The sequence below is a fragment of the Festucalex cinctus genome, chromosome 11 (assembly GCF_051991245.1).
Source record: "Festucalex cinctus isolate MCC-2025b chromosome 11, RoL_Fcin_1.0, whole genome shotgun sequence".
In the NCBI taxonomy this organism is placed as follows: domain Eukaryota; kingdom Metazoa; phylum Chordata; class Actinopteri; order Syngnathiformes; family Syngnathidae; genus Festucalex; species Festucalex cinctus.
The window spans coordinates 16,116,579-16,138,864 of NC_135421.1; the positions used below are offsets into that span (position 1 = coordinate 16,116,579).

At 36.5% G+C, this 22,286-nt stretch overlaps 1 protein-coding gene across 1 annotated transcript in view; it reads left to right on the forward strand.

Annotated features, from left to right (window-relative positions):
* Positions 1 to 287: 287 nt before the first annotated feature.
* Positions 288 to 22,286, forward strand: part of col5a2a (collagen, type V, alpha 2a) — a 43,313-nt gene continuing 21,314 nt past the window's right edge. Inside the window, exon 1 of the mRNA XM_077537313.1 lies at positions 288 to 503. Coding sequence (XP_077393439.1) covers positions 419 to 503 — 85 coding nt within the window. The 5' untranslated portion in view covers positions 288 to 418. The remainder of the gene's footprint in view (positions 504 to 22,286) is intronic.

Below are 22,286 nucleotides of genomic sequence, written 5' to 3' on the forward strand. Positions count from 1 at the left end.
GGTTTACTTGTTTTATTGTTGCATGATATATTACAATGATAAACTTTTGTTTCCTTATTTATTAAATGTATCAATTTCAATCCCAAATGATCAATAGCTGTAAAGTGTTGAACATGCGTGTAGTTCTCGCAGCCAGTGTGAGAGAGGGATGGGAGAAGGCTGACAAAAAGGGGGAGGAAAATTAGGCTGGCCAGCATTCTTCTCATTTAAAGCTGTAAGTACTCAAAAAAAAAAAAAAAAAAAAAGGCACTCACTCGCGCACGCAGTCTGGGCTGGGTCTGCTTTCTGCTTTACAAGGAGACGCTCTTTGCTATCCATGCAGTGATAACCTCTTCTTTTTCTCCCCTCTTTTTTTTTAAATCCCTTTCCCCCCTACTTTTTCACTCACACAGGGGACTCTCATGTCTTTCTTGTAGACATGATGGACTTTGTACACTTAAGGATTTTCCTGTTTTTGGTGGTCTCCATCTCTCGGGTTTTGATTGTAACATGTCAGGATGATGGTAAGTGGAACCAACACCCCCCCTCCCCTCCTTTTTTTTTTTTGCTTGCTGTTTATTTGAACTCCTGATTGAAAAAGCTGTCTCTAAACTGACCGAGCGTTGTGCTTGTTTTCGTTTCAAACAAGACTTTTCACGCCTGGTTGTTAATGCGGGACAACAATCTCGGATGATGACTTTTGTTGGATACGCTGGGCAAAAAAAAACAAAAAACAAAAAAACTTCACAGTTGGCTTGGAATAGAGAATATGTCCAATTAATAGGGAGTGAAGGGTTCGAATTTTGGAGATATGTTGGGCATGCGATGAGCAAATGCGGACATCTGTCAGTGATTGCGAGTGACGTCACCTTTTGGAGGAAAAAAAAAAGTGCAAAGAAGGAAACGAGCACCTTTTGCGGTTTTCCATGACTCCTGCACAACTTCCATTGGAACATTCATTTTGTGTTACCACAAGACGACCCCCCCCCCCCCCCCCCCCCTGCACTACATTGTGCATCTGCAAAGACAATTTCTGGCGTCTGAGAGGGAACACGGACTCACTGCTATGTTAATTTGGGGCAGATGTGAAGGGACTTGAGGATTGGGGGGGGGGGTTGATCCTGCATGTCGGAGTCTCTGAGTCACAGGAAGGCCCAAGAGGACACTTTGGGCTGCTAAAGTCTTCAGCTGGCAACCCGATGAGTTGGAACACCTGAGTTGTTCTTGTTTTGAGTTGACCTGTACGTGCTTCCCCCGCCGTTTTTTTTTTTAATTTTACCTCCTGACGTCACACAATGATGATGTCACTGAGCGTTGCAGCTCATTTGATTGGCTCCTACTATGCTGGTTGAATATTTCTTTTGATCAGATTTTCACTTGCCGTTAAATGATCACGTTGACGGACGTTTTTTTTTTTTTTTTTTTTTTTACATCAAACTGATGAACACGGCAGAGCGCCACCTTGTGGTCAATGTTAGACTATTTAATGATGCACGATTGCCGTTCATTTATTTACCCTTTCTTGTTAACTTGTTCACTCCCAGCTTTTATTGGATTTTGACTGATTTTGCAAGGCGCACAGAATATTGTGTTCTACTGCTATAAAAACATGGAACCTATCAAAAGAAAGAGTTTCTTCTTTCATCGGGAAAAAAAAAGTATATTTCTCTCTGTTTCCGTTTTTTTGCAGCAATTAGTATGAGAATATAGCTAAGTTTCATCATTTGTTCACAATTATTTTGAACTGTGGGCAAAAGCTTGTTTTTCAACATGACCCTGGTTGATCTCATATATTCTGCTGCCACCTGCTGGCCGTTTTTGTAACCATTTTTTTTTCATCCGTTGGCTGCAGTTGAGAGGCTGCATCAAAGCCTTCTGTATGCTCTAGCATAAAAAAAAACAAAAAAAAAAAACGTATAGCTACGTCATTGGGACATTTAAAACATTTAAAATAAGTCGTATTTATACGTTTTTGGGAACAAATGAGTTAAGATTGCTTCTTGGTTTGATCCGAGTCTAATGATCCAAAAGTATTGGAACCAACAAGACCACAATACAATAAAAAATAAAATTAAATAATAAAAAAAAAATCTTATTACTGTATTTTACTTCATTGCAAACAAATTTTCTGCATATTGTTAGCATCAGGCGGAAACCTCCAAATTTGGTCAGTTTCACATTTGTTCTCACTAAACAATGTTATTGGTCACTTTTCCCATTGGTCTGTTATTCACAAATTATTTTGAAATTTGTTGAAAAAATTGCTCTCTTTGAGAATCAACAGTTTCCTAAAAGTTTTTTGGAGGTGCAAAAGAGAATTGTTGAACCAACTTAAGATTACAAATTGAATTGTTGACCAATTTAAAAAAAAACAAAATGCTTCAATTGGTAACAGACGATTGAATTAAGTTAATCCAAAGTGAATATATTAAGTTTAATTAATTATGGGTTCACTAAACTGAAGATATTCACCTGAATTACCATAAGTTAGTCCAAAGTGACTCCCATCCAAAGTGTTAAAGTTTAGTGAAGTCACTTCACTTTGTAATCTTAAGTTGGTTCAACAATTCTCTTTTTTTTCTGCGAGATGTTGATGGAGAAAAAGTTGCAAACTGAAAAACTAATCTCAAGTTTAAAGTGGGTGAGTCTGACCCACAACATCACAGGAGGGTTAACCAAATTGAAATTTTATATATATTTCTTTTTTTTTTTTTTGAGGCACCATCTTTGCAGTATTTGTATTTGTATATATATGTATATATTTTTTTTCATGATTTTAGGCACCGTCAATTGCAGTATTTGTACAGACAAGCCGTAAAGCATTAGCTTCAGTGAGAAACAATAATAATAATTAAAAAAAATAAAAAAATAAAAAATCACATTTTAGTCAACTGAAGATTCCCAACATGTTTTTTTTTTCCCAACCTTGAAGCGCAACAAAGCTGCCTCTGTCGCTTCTTGTTCACTTTGACCTTGAAGTATCGTTCCACGGAAATTTGCTTTTTTTTTTTTCTCCTGTAGGAAAATATGTTTCACTTTTTTGAATTCGGTTGATCCACCACTGCGGACGCTTATTATTATTATTATTATTGGATGGAAAGAATATGAAAAAAAAAATGACTAAAGTTGTTGCAGCAGTTGGATGATGGCACTTTTGTAGATGGAAAATTTTGGTGGTGCGGTTGGCTGTCGATGAGGCCTGCTAGCTGACACATTTCTGTCCTAATCGTTTTGGACAGAAAAGTCAGCAAGAAAAAGAAGAAGAAAAAAAAAGTTGTCTGGAGGGCAAGTGGGTTTTTGCTGGAAAGATTTGCGAGGAACCTGGTGGGATTGGAGAAAGACGCTTTGAAGGTTCAGATCACGTGGGATGGAAGCCGTATGCTTGCACATGTGTGGACCGTTTGTATGCACGTGATTGTTTTTTTATTTGAGGGCGGGGTTCGGGGGGGCGAGAAAGTGGCATCACAATTTTTTATTTTTTTTTTTTTGCAAGGCCAACAGAATATTGTGTTTTGCTATGAAAACATGGAGCCTACCAAAAGAAAGATTAAAGTCTCTTCTTTTATCAGGGGGAAAAAAAGAGAGGATATTTCTATCTGTTTCCGTTTTGCAGCAATTAGCATTGGAATATAGCGAAGTTTCATCAATCACAAATCTGCTTAGAACTGTGGGGAAATCAGCTTGTTTTCATCATGGCGCTGGTTGATCTCTTATACTCTGCTGCCACCTGATGGACGGTTTTGTAATTACTACAATTTTCTTCACCCGTTCTCAGCAGTTGAGAGGCTGCATCAAAGCCTTCTGTATGCCAAAGCATAAAACATAAAAAATAAAAAAAACAAACGTATAAATACGTCTTTTGGACAGTTAAAACATTTAAAATAGAACGTATTTATACGTCTTTGGGACAGTTAAAACATTTAAAATAGAACATATTTATACGTTTTTGGGAGAAAATAAATTAATATTTGTTGATTATTGCTAGCTGACCGATGCTAACATCATGGCTGCGCACATTGAGAGGAGCAAATTTGCAGTCAGTTTTGCCAACTTTGGTCGTTTTATTTTGTCAGACTTCTCTGGCAATTACTAAAGCTAAAAACAACAATAATAATAATAATAATAAGTTTAATTCTCACTCAGAAACAGACCAAGATGAGTAATATAAATATTTTGTTGAAATATTTTTTTTTTGCATTTTTTCCATATGACAGGCACTTAGACGTGGTCTCAGTAAGGTGTAAGTTTAGATGGACTTTTTGCCACCACATGATGTGCCGTCTCTGAAAATATGGAGTCCTTGGTGTCCATTTATAGGTTGGAAAAGCACAAATGTATACACATTTTGGAACTTTTGACCTGACATATTTCATATCAGAGCTTTTAATTGGCCTGAAGCTAAGGTATAGGAGGTGCACATGTATTTTTATTGAAATGATCGGCAAGTTAAGGCTTGTGGACCCCCAGGTTGAGATCCTTAGACTTCGGAGATGTGCTTTAAAGTACAGTTGAGCCTTCATTGGCCTCCTGTTTGAAAATGCCTACAAATAACGTTGGAAGTTGAGATTGTATTCTATTGCTATCAAAACATGGAACCTACCAAAAGAAAGATTAAAGTCTCTTCTTTCATCAGGAGAAAAAAAAAAAGTATATTTCTAATCTTTTCCGTTTTGGAGCAATTAGCATTAGAATATATCTAAGTTTCATCATTATTCACATCTATTTAGAACTGTGCTTGCTTGCTTTCAATCTCTTATACTCTGGTGCCCCCTGCTGGCCGTTTTTGTAATTACTACCATTGCTTCACCCATTCTCTGCAGCTGAGAGACTGCATCAAAGCCTTATCTAGCTCTAGCATTAAAAAAACAAACAAAAAAAAAACAAAAAACATATGAATATCTCTTTGGGACACTTCAAACATTTAAAATAGAACATATTTATACGTTTTTGGGAGCAAATAGGTTAAGGACTAAAGAAATTAGTCAACAATTACTGTTGATATGCTGAAATCAGAGGATTTGGACCATTTTATATTAAAAATGGCTCCAAACGATTACTTGATTATTAAAATAGTTGGCGATGCATTTGATAATCGATTACTTGCTCATTTATCGATTTAATCTTGACTGCTCTACTGCGATGGGTGGATTAAGCCTCCCGTAGCGTTGTGATTGACGTACCACTAGAGGGAGCCCACTGGTGATGCTTGTACCACACATTGCGAATCACCAGCTTCAACAATTTTATTCATATTTTTCTTCCGAGTTGGGATGTAACGATACCGGCGATATCGTGATATTGCGATATTAAAACTGCCACAACATATCTTCCTTGTCATGTCACAATATTAAAAGCAGCAATAGAAATCTGTAAAAAAAAAAAAAAAAAGTCAGGTTGATTTCTATTTGTGCAGTTTCTAGCACCCTCTGGTGGCTAGTTTGTTAGTGCAGTTTAATTTCCACAAGGCATGTTATGGCCCTTCTATGTTTAAAATCCAAATGAAGGGGAGCGTAATATACTTGTGAGTCAATATTAGTAAGTGCCTCTTTATATTATATTTATAGTAGGGATGTAACGATATCTAAACATCACGATACGTTATCATGAAGGTCACGATACGATAATTATCACGGTATTGTGGAGAGGTTGACGATATTTAAAAAACATCACAATATTGTAAAATAAAAAAGAGCTCATACTAAAAAAAAAATATATATATATATATTGTGTTTTTGTAATTTGTGTACACCTTCTACTAACACTTAATTTGATGCACTTACTTGCTAATGCAAGCACACATTATGTTCCCCTTCATCAGACCATTAGCGTAGATTTTAAAGATAGAAAGGCCAAAACATGCCTTGTGAAAATTAAACTGCACTAAAATCCTAGCCACCAGAGGGTGCGAGAACTGCACAAATGGAAATCAACTGAACTTCTTTTTTTAACAGGTGTGCTGCTTTTAATATCGTAACATGACGACGACGATGATATATTGTGGCAGTTTTAATATCGCGATACCGTTATTGTTACGTCCTGAGTTTATATATTTTGTATACATAATATTTTTATAATATTTTTCATTGCTGTAATGTACAAAAGCACAATATTGTGTGTATTTTTTCTTTAGTATGAACTCATTGTTTTACAATGTTGTGACCTTTTATTTTGGATCGCCAACTTCCCCACAATATTGTGATGATTATCACATCATTTCATATCATATATCATATCATTTTTTTCTTTTTTTTTTCTTTTATTATTTTTTTGAACATATAAACAGATGAACAGCAGAAATAAAACAGAAAACAACAACAATCAAAAGAGAAGAAAATCCCAATAAAATAATCATTCAATCAATCATAACTTACATGTTCAAAGGGGAGTAGGAAGAAGTTAAAAACTTATCTAGTCCTACCCCTTTTACTCAATATATTTAAACTTATTTCATTATTAATATAATTTTAATTTACTAATTATTAAAAAAAAAATAAAAAATAAAAAAAGAATAATAAATGATATATATAATCCAAGTTATATATATATATATACATATATACATACATACACACATATATATATATATATATACATATACATATATATACACACATATACACAAGTGCACTTAACATATTCACATTTACCAAAAACATATATACATAAATTTACTAAACATATACCATAATACCTATCTAGATCATTTACACATACTCACATGTACATTTTTCATATTCTGGTCTGACATAGATAATTTTTTTTAACTTTACTTTTAAACATTTTTTTAAACTCCAGCATTGAGTCACAATTTTTCAGAGCAATTTCCAAATGATTCCACAGATCAACACCTTTTACAGATACACACCTTTGCTTAATATTTGTTCTTATTTTGGGTTTTTTGTACACACTTGTACCCCTTATATCATAAGGACTGTGTCTAATTTCAAATAACTTCTGAGTACTGTGGCAGAGTAAATTGTTATAAACTTTATACATTATTTGTGCTATTTTAAAATCCACCAAGTCATAAAATTTCATTGCATTTAATTTAATAAATAGTGGATGTGTTGGTTCTGTATATTTTGATCCATTAATAATTCTTAGAGCTTTCTTTTGCAATTTGAAAACGGTGTTAGTATTTGTTTTATATGCCATTCCCCATAATTCCACACAATAGGTCAAATATGGTAATAATAGTGAACTATATAATATATATAATGATTTCATGTTTAAAACATCCTTACTTTTATAGAGTATCCCTATGATTTTTGACATTTTCCTTTTAACAGTTTCTATGTGTGGCTTCCAACATAATTTATCATCGATAATAACTCCAAGGAATTTATTTTCATTCACCCTTTCTATTTCAATTGAATTCACCATAATTTTAACTTGATGAGTGATTTGTCTAGTGCCAAAAACTATGAACTTGGTTTTATTTAAATTCAATGATAATTTATTTACATCAAACCATTTTTTTATTATATTCAATTCATACTCCACAGTAGTCAGAAGCTGCTTCAGGTCAACCCTAGTCATCAACCCTAGTTGCATCCCTATTTCCCAGCACAAATCGAAGGGTTAAACGAGTTGGCATGTCTTAGCATCATCTGCTTACTGCCGAAAAGAAAAAAAAATCCTTCCTTCAGAGAATTAAACAGCCAAAAGGCTCGAAAACTGCTTTCCCACATCACAAAAAAATCCACATGAGCTCACTCCAAATTGTTTCCAGTTGTTTTTCGCCACATCAGCGACACGGCAACAAAAAAAACGGGCTGATTTTCACCGGCAGGAGAACGCAAGCGGGTCCCATTAGAAGCGCATGCCACGTTTTTCAGCTATAAGATTCGATTTCACGTGTTTTTATGGGTGTTTGCTTGCATACGTTCGCGTTGGGGCTCCCCGTTTGAAATGGACGACGTTACCTTTCGCTCGTCTCAGCGGCGGAAGCAACAAGTCGACGTGAGCGGCGGCCGCGAGGACTTCATGGGAACTACTTAGGAATGAAATGATTGCAGTCAGCAAATGGAGGCCGGGCGGGGGTTGGGGTTCGGGGGGGATGCATTCCAGATGTTATAACCCATCGTCGCTCTGGCCCTATTTGGAAAATATGACAGAATTGGGCCCCCGTCGCCGGGCAGATACGCTCAACTTGAAACGGACGATTTCAGTCGAGTCGACGACTTGCAGGATGCCGTTTCTTAGATGTTCTTTTGATCGTTTAGTTTGGCCTTGAAATGCCACTTTTTTTTTCTTTTTTTTTAAAGAATGAGTTGCTGTGCCCCTCACAACTCTGAAAACATTCAACTAAAGTGACACATTTTTCTTATGGTTGCTTTGACCACATTCAAATGCTGATTTGTGAAATCAAATCACTGCGGTGTCGTCTTACCAAAAATGTTCATGGGTCAGTGTGACCCCCTGCACTACATTTAAAACTCATTTGCTCCCAAAAATGTATAAATGTGTTCTATTTTAAATGTATATTTAAATAAATACGTGTCCCAAAGACGTATTTATACGTTTTTTTTGTTTTTTTTGCCTGCTAGACGATAAAGACGGCTTTGATGCAGCCTCCCAACTGCAGAGAACGGGTGATGAAAATGGTTCTAATTACAAAAACAGCCAGCAGCTGGCAGTAGAGTAAAAGAGATCAACCAAGGCCATGATGAAAACAAGCTGTTTCCCCACAATTTTAAGCAGATCTGTGAATAAAGATGAAACTTAGCTATATTCTAATGCTAATTGAGGCAAAACGGAAACAGAACTATACTTTTTTTTTGCTGATGAACGAAGAGACTCTAATCTTTCTTTTGGTAGGTTCCATGTTTTTATAGCAATAGAACACAATATTCTGTGAGCCTTGCAAAATCAGTCAAAATCCAGTAAAACAGCTGGGAGTGAAGGGGGTTGCTTCACCCAAAATGGCTGCCAGTTAATGAGTTAAATGCTTAAAAATGTAACACAATGCAAATTGTATTTTAAATGAAAAACGAATGCCAAAAACGAGGCCAGCAGAATTTGTTTTCTAATCCATTTTCCATTTCCATTTTCAAATGGGTCAATTTGACCCACAGCATAAGAGCGTTACACAAAATACAACTCGAGGCAATTATGCCAGGCGTGTCAAACATATGATAAGTTTTGTGTACGTAGATCCCGTTTTTTGCGTTTACAGGGTTTTGGCATGATTCTAACTAGAAGTCGGAATGACTCGATTATCACACTTGAGGTTTTTGTGTATATGCGAAACGTGAGAAAATGTCGTCGGATACGTTATTCTGAATAATGCCGAGCAAATGATACGATGACTTTTGAGAGAGAGAGAGAGAACATACTTGTGACAAGTGTGATAATGTCCAGCGTCAGTCAGCAAACACGTCAAGCTCACTTTGCTCAACGCCGCCACAAAATGGTGACTGGGAGGCCATAATTGCAGGTTGTGGCCAAAGTCAAATTCAACATTGGAGCGAACCACTGCGGAGGGTGAAACCAGCGTGGCCGGCGGGCGGCTTGTTGGTGGCCCACGAAGGGTTTGCAATGCGGTTCGGCTCTTCGCGGCATGTTGGACAGAACCTTTTTTTTTTTTTTGCTTCATTCACACAAGGCCTGCTGATCTTTTCAACATTTACATTATCAAGATATTTGCTTCATTCATTAAATTTTTTATTAAAATGTTTTGGATAAAATGTGTTTTGTTTTTTTTAACATTTCAAAAAGTGCTTAATGTGTCACTCGTATAAGACATTAGTCAGTATTCAATATACCGTTGACATTTTTTAAATTTTAATTCAATTGTTGTTTGTATTTCTTGTAAATAATCGAATGACAAATGGTCACAAATAATTTAACTGCCATCTAAGAATAATTTTGTTAAGTTTTTCTACCGAATAATGTGCCTATTTTAAATACTGAAAGAAAAATATCGTAATAAAATAAAAATGTAACCCATGCATGTTAAGTTTAAAAATAATAATAATAATAATTGGCTGATTAATTTATTGTAAATAATTCAATGATAAATTGTCAAGTAAACAACAAATTTAACAAATTGAATTGATATTGTTAAATAACAAATTTATTCATTTGTTTTGAATAATAAAATTAATAATAATAATAATAATAATAAAAAGAAAAAGTTTTTTTTTTACAAATACAACCAGTATTTTTATTTTATTAATTATCTTGCTAATAATTTTATCATATTAACGCATACTTTTTTTAATTTTAAAATTATGCAAATAATCAACTTTCATTTACATAATATGAATAATAATATTACTACTAATAATAATAATAAAATTTGCAAATACATATATAGTTTTTTTTATTTCATTAATTATTTTGTTAAGAATTTTAATAATTAAAATAATAAAACATTAACTTTTTTTTTCCCAAATGGCCATCTGTCCTATTTGAAACTCCAAAACATTTTCACCCCGGTGTGACAAGCTTGTACTGCGATGGACATGAATGGATTTGTCCTGTTCTCAAGTTTTTTTTTGTTTTGTTTTGCTGCAAAGACTTCCAACTGAATTCGATACTCGGCTTGACTGAACCGGAGCACACGTAGCAGAATCCCCCAGAGTTTCGTATATCTCTTCGCCGCATCAATAAAAAAAAGTTACACTTTACAGTATTTTCCCTTTTCTGTCGTGCTGTAATATTGCAGATGTTCCGTGCGCAATGTCGATGATGAAACACGTGCAAAAGACATTTCATTCGGAGCGGGAGGATTCCCTCGTTTCAAGTTGACGTCTTTGCAAGACAATTGGCACAAACGAGGAGCATATAAATCGAAAACATCGACGGCAATCTGGTGCAACCGGATAGATACGATTTCCGTAAGGAAAACCGTTACGAAATGTTGCTGGCATTTGGGGTGCAATTCAACTGAAATTTGCATATGGAACCACAATTTGGCGGTCAATCTTAACAATATTAGTCAATAAATAAAATATCCCTGTATATATTTAATGCAATATTTTCTATTATTATTATTATTTATCTCATTTGCTCCCAAAAACGTATAAATACGTTTTATTTTAAATGTTTTAAGTGCCCCAAAGACGTATTAATATGTTTTGTTGTTTTGTTTTTTTAATGCTAGCTCATACAGCCTCTCAACTGCAAAAAATGGGGTATTAAAAATTGTTGTAATTACAAAAACGGCCAGCAGGTGGCAGCAGAGTATAAGAGATCAACCAGTTTCATGTTGAAAAAAAACTCAATTACTCACAATTCGAAATGGATTTGTGAATATACTTTTTTTTTTTTTTTTTTTGATGAAAAGAGAGACTTTAATCTTTCTTTTGGTAGGTTCCATGTTTTGATGGCAATAGAACACAATATTCTGTGAACCTTGCAAAATCAGCCAGTAAAACAGCCGGGAGTGAAGAAAATGGCTGGGATGAATGAGTTGGTATTATTATCATAATTATTATTTTTATAGATTTTTTTTTTTTTTGATAAAGCATTGGTATTATGAAGCACAAGTTAGTGTGTTATTTGGCTTGGAAAGGAATTATTGAGATGGTCAATTGGTTGGTTAATTATTGAGAATTAGGCCTATCGATTAGTTGATTTGATAGTAGCTAGTTAGTCATTTCTTTGCATGACATACATTGATCTGCATGAGAAATTATATTTGGGAGAGTCAGAATGAGTGATGATGTCATCGTGATGGACCGCGAGTGTGTCCTGTCAAGATGTGAGTTAGTGTGGAGAGAAGGGATTTATTATTTGAACACAAAAGCGTTTCTATGCTGCGGCTGCCAGTCGATGTTCCCGAACAATCGTTTCTCACATTGTGTCGGACCAATGAGATGTCCAAATGTGTCTGCTGGCGTCGGCCGGCCTCCTCCATGACGTCATGGCCATGAATGAATCCAGCTCAAGTTGGACAGGGAGAGAAAAACTTTGGAATAAGAGTAATGTTACCATTAAAAATAAATCTTTATGCAATGAAGTCTGGATTGGGAGAAGCATAATTTATGTTTCGGATTCATTTGAACGCAATGGAAATATTTATAGTTACAAAAAATGTAAAGTTCAGTTGTAAAAGCTCTTCCTCAGAGTGTTCATGAGTTGATGAGATGATCATCTCAAACACCTTCTCTTAAGATCAGATTTATTGATTTACTCAGTAAAAATTGAACAAATAAGAAATACTATATACTACTATAATTCGAAATGCTCTTTGTTGAAATGAAAAGATTTCTTTTTGGTGAAAAAATTTTACTGGAACGCTGAAATAAATGACATAAAATGGCAAAAAATAAATAAATCTGCATTTCAAATAAAATAAGATAACTTCAATTTAAAATACGACGTAACATCCTTGCAATAATTCACTTTCCAAATTTACTGACATAGATGAAAAATGCACCTTCTTGCACAGTTGTGCATTTGTTTTTGTGATTGCGCTGTATTATCAAAATTTTGGGAGAATTTTTTTGGAGATTTTGAAATGTATGTATGTGATAAAATTGGTCACATCATTACAGTTGATCCAAAAGCTGTAATTACAAATTTCATGCATGATAACAAATCTCGAGCCTTTGGGATCAATCTTACGCTCTTATTTGGCAAATTTTATTTGCATAAAAAAAATAATTCACAAATCACTTCCTAAGTTTCATATTTTTTTTGGTGGAATTTAATTTATGTATTGATACCTTAAAGTTCACAAGAAAAAAAAAGTACATATACATTTAAAATTCTTGGTGAATTGTATTTTATTGACCTTAATTTATTTATTTTTTTTGTGCCTTGTGTTACTTTCTTTATCTTCATTGTTTAATTACATTTTTTGTTGTTGTTTTTTAACGTAGAATTGTTGATTGATTTTTGTTTTCAATACTGTGGATGTAAACAAGGTGGATCTGATGTTTGTTGCAATGCTGTGAATGTTAAATGCAAAGTTTCAATAAAAAAAAAAAAAAAAAAGGAAACTAAAAACAACAATAGTTGGCCAGGGAGAACTCGATGCTCGCTTTGAATCCAGCAGCTCTCACCGTCCTTTTCTCTTCGTTTCTCGGGAACAACATGAATGTGGCGCGCTCTCAGCTGTTAAAATTTCAAACCGACCGACTGTCAGTCACGTTTCGTCACACTTGTCCCGTCGACATCAAAAATCCCTTGTCGGAGCTCGACATTTTCGAGTCTTGATTTCTGTTTTGTGGTAGCGACTTGTAACATTTGACTGACGTGGTCATCATTTGATGGTATGACAGAAAGTCGAATGTGGGAATGTGGACGTCTTCGAGGAATGCGTGGTAAAAACAGTTGGGTCAAAAATAACCCACCTTGGGTCATGAACTTTTGACTTTTGACCCAAATTTGTTTGGCTTAAATGCATAACCCAAAAAGCTGGGTCAGTCCCAAAAGTTAGTTTAGTTGCTTTCTAAAAAAAAAAAAAAAAAAAAAAAAAAAAACGCTGCTCTTTTAATCTAACTTTTTGGTTTAAATAAATAGCTCAAAAAGTTTTTTTTGTTTTTTTTTGTATTATTATTATTTATTTATTTTTGTGGCTTATTCATTTAACCAAACCAAAATGTTGTCAGGACCTTTTTCACACTTTTTTTTTTTTTTTTTTTGAACTGACCTTTGAACTGTTTTACAGTGATGTGGTTTACCTTTGAAAGAAAGAATAGAAAGAAAGAAAATGTGTCAGAAAGTAGATCTCGCCTTACAAAATGATGTCATAGGTTTGAAATGTTAGCCCGTTTAGTTGACTGCAAATCTTCTTTCTGTCGTATGTAAACACGTTCATTGAACTTTCTGCCATCTAGTGGATGAGCGTTTAATTGTGCGGCCTATATGTCGCTTAAGTGGAATTTCCTTTGGGATTATTACCGATTGTTGCATACGACAGCTTTTGATTCTGCTTGGAAGGAAGCGTTGCTGCTGCGGTACACGCAGATGTGCATGACATGTTGTGTAAAGTATGCAGTGTTTGTGAGAGGGGGAGGGGCTTCCAACAAATGCGAGGCTGCACAATCTGCAAATTAACACGACGCAGACACGGACGTTTTGAAAGCATACGGACTCCGTAGTTGCATATTTTGTGTTTTATTTCGTGTGTGTGATTTATGATCAGCATTTGGTTGATCAATGAGTCCAAAAATGTATCATGTGCCTCGTCCAAAAGTCAATTGTGATGGACTCCGGCTCGCCCGCCACAGTATTGACAAGGGATGTAACGATATCCAAATATCACAATATGAACCTCACGATACGATAATCATCACGATATTGTGGGCAGGTTGGCGATACTGTATTTAAAAAAGGTCACAATATTGTAAAAAAAAAAAAAAAAAAAAGACCTCATACTAAAAGAAAAAGCATAATATTGTGCTTTTGTACATAACAGCAATACATATGAACTAGTTAGTGTAGATTTGAAACATAGAAGGGCCAAAACATCCCTAATGAAAATTAAAATGCACTAAAAAAGTAGCCACCAGAGGGTGCTAGAACTGGACAAATGAAAATCAACCAGATTTATTTTTTTATTTTTTTATTTTTTTTTAACAGATGTGTAGCTTAAGTATCGTGAACTTGACTACCACGATATTTTGATATCGCAATATCACGATATTGATTATCGTCAGGGCTGGACTGGCACAGAAAAATGGGCCCTGGCATTTTGACTTATGTCCACCAGCGCAGCTGTCAACTAACACATTGTTCTGCCACTGATATTTTGACAGATGTTAGTTCAGTTTGCTGTCCATATTGAAAATGACTGAATGGACGAGTCCCTCTAAATTGTGGGCTAGGCTCTTGGGATAAAATGGAGGAAAAGAATAAACTAGAAAGCACAGCATCAGCCCCCAAAAGACACCGGCCCACCGGGCATCTGCCCTGTATGCCAGATGGCCAGTGCAGCCCTTATTAGCGTTACAACCCTGATTTTGACAACAAAGAAACAATAAAATGATGATACAACTTTAGGAGTTCTGAAGATTTTTGTTTGCCTTGACTTGAGAGCAAACATTTGAGATACAAGCACTGCACGGAGGGCAGTGAACGTGACTCAACTCACAAGACGCGTCAGCTTGACAGACAATTCTTAAAAAAAAAATAAAAAAAAGCTCCCTGTTGAGGTTTAGTACGGCAAAACAAAACAAAAACAATCCAGCCTTGTGTGTTTCACTCAATCAGATAACTTTGCCTTTAATTGAAGTCAGTATCGCACCTCAATTCGTGGCCAACGTTTCATCAGGGTTCGTTAAAGGTTGAAAACGGTGACAAAGACGTTTACAGATTTTCTTTCTTTCTTGCCTTGGTTTAGCTAGTGCTGGCTTGCAGATTATTTGAACATGTTTCAAAATGTCGTGGAAACCTTTACGACCATTAAAACTGTTTGCGAACGTCTGGCCAATGTCTTTGCAACAGTTTACAACCTTTTAACAAACCCTGATGAAAAACCAAATATTCATTATGTTTGCAAACATTCGCAAGCCTCGCCGCTCAGGGAGATACATACCTTTAGCTTAATGCTAACAAACGACGCAAAACGTCATAGACAGGCTAACAATAAGCATTAATGTTAGTTGTAAAACTCATCTTCTTGTGTCTCTGTCTGTGTTATGCTGCCCCCGTGTGGCCAAGGTTCACACACCGGAAGGAGCAGCACAACTTCCAGTGAACTAATGTAAAAAAAAAAAAAAAAGTGGAAAAAATCATTAAATTTTCTTTTACATCTATTTAATTATGTTAGTATGGTATATTTTACTGTATAAAATATTAATAAAAGCATATAAACTCATAAAAAATAATAAATAAAAATAAAAGCAGTTATATAAAATATTAAACTAAATTTATAACATTAGTACCACATTTTTGGTTTTCTTGTCTGATGTTTTAGATTTATGGTGTGTTTTTTTTTTAAAGATGAAATTAACTACATTTATTTATCATAAAAGCTAAGTGAGAATATAAATCCCTTTCGTATTTCAACCTTACTTTTTATAATATTTAGCAGCTCATTCATAGTATACATTAAATCTATTAATGAGCTTCATGAACAGGATATTAAAAAAATAAAAAAAAGTTCAAGATAAATGCTGAAAACAAAAATGCATGCAAAATTTTTTGCAGTTCTGCGACTTAGCGGTGATCAATTGTTGGTAAGCAGATGGATTTATTTGGGTTCAGCCCAAGGTTATTTTAGTTAGCTAAAACTAACGAAAAAACTAAAACTAAATTTAAAAAAAACAATTTCTTTGACGAAATAAAATAAAAAGGAAAATGCTTTTTTAAAAAAAACGAAAACTAACTGAAACCACATTTTATGTTTACGTACGATAATTACAGCAAAAATGTCCTTTGTTTTAGTCTTTGGTGATTAATTTAATGCATGAGCCTTGGGGGATGATTTTAAATATGAGTTTAAGCAGATTTATTTTGATATTAACCGGAAAAAGGACATTTGACGGTGTGTCGCGCAGAAGTGACGTCATCTCAATAGAATAGTACCGTCAGATGACATCGCTCCCATGCTATTTTTTTTAAATAGTAATACAAATAAAAAAAAACTAAAACTAATACTGAAACTAACTAAAACTAAACTAAAACGAAGCATTCATTCAATAACTCAAACGAATAAAAACTAACAGAACCACCCTGAAAACTAAAACTAAATTTAAAACTCAAAACGAAATCAAAATCTAACTAAAATGGGAAAATTCCAAAACTATAAAAGTCACTTGGTGGTACGCAAATTAAGATGCATCACCTCTCGTCCCGTGTGTCGCCTCGCATTCAGGAAAAAAAAAAAATGCAAGCCACACTTAAGGGAGGGAAAGTGATGAATGGGGTCTTCATATTGACTGAGGCAAGAGAAAGAAGAAGAAGAAGAAGGCCCTGCGACGCCAAAGCACCTTTTTTTTTGCTTCCTGAATGAAGGCCAGCAGAGGATCACGAGATAATGTCCACGTTTATTAGTTCAGTTGTTCAGGAAATTTACGATGGATATCAGTGGGACTTATGCCTCAAACCAGATCTAATTCGATTCCATTTCAGAGATGATCCGGCAGACTTAAGCCAAACTATCCACTTGCGGTTTTCTTTCCAATCCCATCAAGCGCGTCGGCTTTTGTTGCCTAACAACAACAACAACAGCAAGGTTGTCTTTTGGAATCTTTTAAATTCATGGAAATCTCTTCACATTGATGTTTGCTTCTACGGAGAATCAACCATAACGTTGCGGGGTCATTTTGACGCGTCATTCAAAAGTGTAAGAAATTTACGATTCTTATCACCGTATACATATCATATATCATGTTTCACTGAGGATTTTCATGAGTAAAAATGCATCTTAATTTTTTTTCAAGGTAAGTAGGAAAGTCCTACATTTAAAATACATTGGTTTTACAACCCTAGTTTTAGTTTTTTAGTTTTTTTTAGTTTATTCATTTTTTCCTTTCGGACACATTACAGCTTACATCAATCACATCACATCATTTGCAACATTGGCATCCGAAAGAAGGGCTGACGGGTAGAAGCCGAAGCTTATTCGAGACCCGTCCCCATCGACCCATTACTATAACGCATCAATCATATACATTATTTAGAATAGTCATTAATTTTTATCGTTATCCATCCCATACTATCTCAGACACTGCTCGCTCAGTTCATCTTGAATGTCCGTGTGTAGATTGTGGCTAGTCCCAGTCATTTGGAACTGGTGAGTCGGTTCCCAGAGCAGGCCCACCCCGCCAGGCGAGCAGCCAAGGCAAGCGCAATTCTTCTCTTTCACCAGTAGGGTCTTCGCTGACCTCGGATCAGCTTTCAAACATGTTGTGCTTTCCAGAAGAGTAGATCGGCTTGCATTCTGCCCATTGCGATTCAAGCAATTTCAACCTCGATTCTGGTCAGGTAGCACCACTGGTTGCTCGCACGTTGTTGATCTGATGATTCCTGTGCGCTGCCCAGCCTAGCTCACCCAGCAGAGAGGCCCACGTCAGCCGCATTCCAGGAACCATATATTTTACAATGCCTTGCGAAAGTATTTGCCCCCTTTCTGACCTTTTGCCATATTTCAGGCTTAATTATTGTTCAGTATTGTTTGGGAGTTATGCTGCATTCGAGGATGGTTGGAAGTCGGACTTTTCCAAATTCAAACCAAGAAGTGTGTACGAGGACACCCCCGTGAACTCGGAAATTGCACCTGCGAAGTCGGAAAATAAAAAAAAGACCCGACTTCACCGACGGACTACAAGTGACGTCACTCTACAATGGTTTCCCCTTTGGAAACACAGACCATGAATGGTCAAAAACAATTTACTTGAGTATAAAACTAGATATCTTTCTTTATTCATAAATATTCAACGGCATGAAATTATACGGTCAACTACTGAACTGTATGGAATGCTTATGAAATAAGATAACAATAAATGAAGCAAAATTATGAGATGGTAAGTTTGCTGGAGGTAAAAAAATTAGTTTTAAGAACCAAAATAAAAAACAATTTACCACTATCCGCCATTTTGGTTGTTTACTTTCTATTCGAACGCTTTCAGGTCGGAACTGGGAAAAACCAACACGGATATATCCGACTGGTTCCAACCATCCTCGAATGCAGCATAACACCTACGGCAAAATGAAATACAAACAACAAACGTGAATGCAGTCTCGCGCTTTTCAATGATAGCTCCTCAAGGACAACATTCCTGGCCTGCAGGGGCGGGGCTTGGACAGAGAGCTGGGGGGTTATATACGGTAAATTGCGTAGAAGCACTAAATCCAAGCAGCTGCATTTCTTTCTCAGAACTATAAGAATAACAAAATGGAGACCGAAACAGCAAGTGTGAAACGGAGAAAACGGCTTGTGAAAAACACGCCTGTGAAAATAAAAAAAATCAAGGAGGAGGGGCAATGTGGGGGCACGTGTGTTTTGAAGGCAATAAAGAGAATGGGAGTCATGCGAGATAGTTGAAGATATGGACAAAAACCTAAAAAAGAGCCTCTGGCACCCAATTGTCAGCAAGGATGAAGTGGCCTTCAAGAGGTCAGACAAAATGTGCAGGCTGCTTTGCTTGAGGGGATTTCATCTGTTCTCGTAAAAAAAATGACTCACAATTCCTCTTCCGACGAAAACTAACACTGGCTAAACGTGTGTTTCATCCGTTGTCTTTGACATTTCCACATTTGAGACAAGGCATCAAGCAAATTGAGCACCTGAAGGCCCTCTTGGCATGCATTATTCTGAACTAGTGTTGTTCCGATACCGATACTGGTATCGGCAGAGGTGCCGATACTGCATTAAACCAGTGGTATCGGTATCGGTGACTACTCACAAGTAACATGCCGATACCATTAATTCCAACACTAATATATAATTTTGGATGCAGCATCTTGTGTCTTGTTGGTGCACGACATTCACTGGTATGTGACATGTTCACTGCATGCCGATCTAAGATGTCCTATTGGCCCTTGAATGCTCTGAACCAATGGCAGGACAGCTTTTTCATGTTGAGGAAAAAAAAACCTTAAGTATCGGTATGGTATCGGTATCGGCCGATACTGCAAAGCTGGGTATCGGTATCGGTGTCGGGAGACAAAAACGGTATCAGAACAACACTATTCTGAACCCACTTGAGTTCTATGCAGGACATGCCCCCGCTGCAATGTGATTGGCTGCTGCATCATTTGTGGGTTTTTTTTTTACGATATGTTCTGTCAAAGCCAATAGAGGGAAACATGATGAATTCTTTCTTGTCTCAGCAAAAGTATGTTGTACAACTTTTGGGAGAGTGAGGAATCTTTGGCTTTATAGTTCCACGTCTGGCTGTACGCCCTGTTGATGTTCTGGCAGTGCTTTTAGGTGTACTGCAACTGTTTTTTTTTATGGATATGCCAGCTGTATGTAGAATTGTTTACCCTTCACAAATGCAAGAATGCTGTGCGTACTTGAACACAATGTATTGCAACACTTCAAGTTTTGTATGGCGACATTGCCACAGAGTGACAATGCTAACATCGACAACATTTCCCAGCCAATATCGACAAACTGAATTGAATTCTTGACACATTTCATTTTAAAAAAAAAAATGCAGGAGTTTCAGCCCATCGCACATATGCAGGACAGTTTGCAATTTCCCTTATTTGAATCCACATGTTCTGGATCTGATTTGGGAAGGATACGAACACCACATGTTTGACATTTGACCAAAAAAAAAAAAAATCATCTCTCAAGTGGAAGTCAGTTCAGCCTTTTGTTCTAGACAATACCAAAAATTTTGTTGTGTCCTGTTGTTCTTTTTGTGAAATAACTAGTTTGACTTTTCATGTGTAACCGTGTCTTCCTGGATGGAATATTTTTGGTCAAAGAGCAATGCACATCAAACAAAATAACCAGAGAACATTAAAGACACATGCTGCAGTGAACGTGAGAATGCACCGTGTTTTTTTGTTTTGTTTTGTTTTTTCATTGCAAATCCGTGCAATTATTAAACTTGACAAGTTCCGCTCACGTTCGATGGTGTGGGCAAAAATTTATTTGCACCTGGTCACCAACAGAAACTGTGATTTGGCTGAATTCCTTCGAAATCCATCATAGCCTGGAACTTTGCCGAAATGAGCGCTTCAAACAAAATTGACGACTTCCTGCTAACCATCACGCCTGAGTCCTTGAGACTTTTTCGTCCAACCATTTCTTAACACTTACAGTTAACATAAGAGAATCTACTGTAACCCCCCCCCCTTCAGTCACAATACCTCTCCCTCCCCTGGAGGAACTATCAAGGGCGGTGGATTTATCTTTTCAGTTTATCTTTCTTCCTCAGAAGAAGAAAGCAATTCCGAGAGGATAACCCAAAAAATAAATAAAAGGAATGAAGCCTTGCAGTGGTACAAGCCTAACAGAACAGGGCAAGAGACGGAATGGTCCCTCATGAAACCGAAACCGTGTCAACATGTGAGGCATCATAAATTTACACGAGCATTCCTATGCAATTCAGTTAGCCTCCCGGTTTGGGAGCTGACAGCCAAGCAAAAGAGGGTTCAGCATTTAGTGTCTCTCCGGCTTGTATTTTACTTTTTTGGATGCGGTTCCAGTTTTGAGTGCATGGATGGATGGATGGTATCTATGTTTAAAATTTCAAGTTTTTGTCTCAAATCTCCTCAAAAGTGCACTTTGCAATTGCCTACAGGCACATTCTCGTGCATTTTCCAGTTAAAAACACAAGTTGGTGCACATCTGCGTTTGGGGCTCTTGTAAGTTGGAGCAGCCTGGACATGTAAGCAGTCCACCATTTTAACTTTCCTGGACGCAGTCTGCACGTCTCCTCCCTTTTCTTGAGAGGCTGAGCCTTTGTTTGAAGAAGCCAAGGCGAGGAGCGTGTTCAAACTCGAGCCGTCCCTTAGCTTGTAAGCCTCATCAACACACAGTAATGCAGCAAAATCCTGAAAGTATTTATGAAGATAAACGGGCAGGAGCTTTTCTTGCTTGCTTCAAAACAAAGCAGAGTTCAGCAAATATCGGAAAACGCTGTGTTTGCGACAAGCTGGCGTTTGACCCTTTGTGGCTCGGGGCATTTTGGGTAAACGGCCTTGTCCGGAATGAAAGCTTTTATTGGAGCTGTACGTCAGTGAACCTTTCACATAAAGGTCTCCCTGCGAGAGCAAAGATTTGTGTGTGGCCGTGACACCTTGGGTCTTAGAGCAGGAAGGAGCAGCTGGTGCGGAGCCACCCGGCAGCAGCTGTAAGTCATCTGACTCAGCTGCGCTCTGCGCGACTTTCCATCGTCTTCGGCGGGGAAAGTTAGTCTCGCAAGCTGGACTGTGGTTAGTGATGGAGATGAGGATTTCTATTTTTTTTTTTTTTTTTTTTTTTTACATTCTGAAACTGGGTCAAATTGACCCAGGAACGTTTTTGCTGTTCCTAAGAAACAAACAAAACCGGAAGGTTAAACGGATACTTGACTCATTGAACAATTTTCAGCATTGAAAAGTTCATATTTTGTCCAGAATGAATTTGATAACTACATTATTTTTCATGTACAATTAATACCTTTATAAGTATTTTTTTCTACTCTACTGATCACCTGTGCTGAGGAAGTAGGAAACGGCCAATCATGGCTCACCTGCTTTCTGGGTTTGGTCAGTAAACTGAGCCATGATTGGTCGTTACCTACTTCCTCAGCACAGGTGATGTCATCATCAGTCGACAGCAAGTAGAAAAATTACTTTTTAAATGTATTAATTGTGCATGAAAAATAATGAAGTTACCACATGAATTATAGGCACAGTGAATGACTAGTTAGCACGTGTGCTGAGGACACAAGATCGAGTCCGGG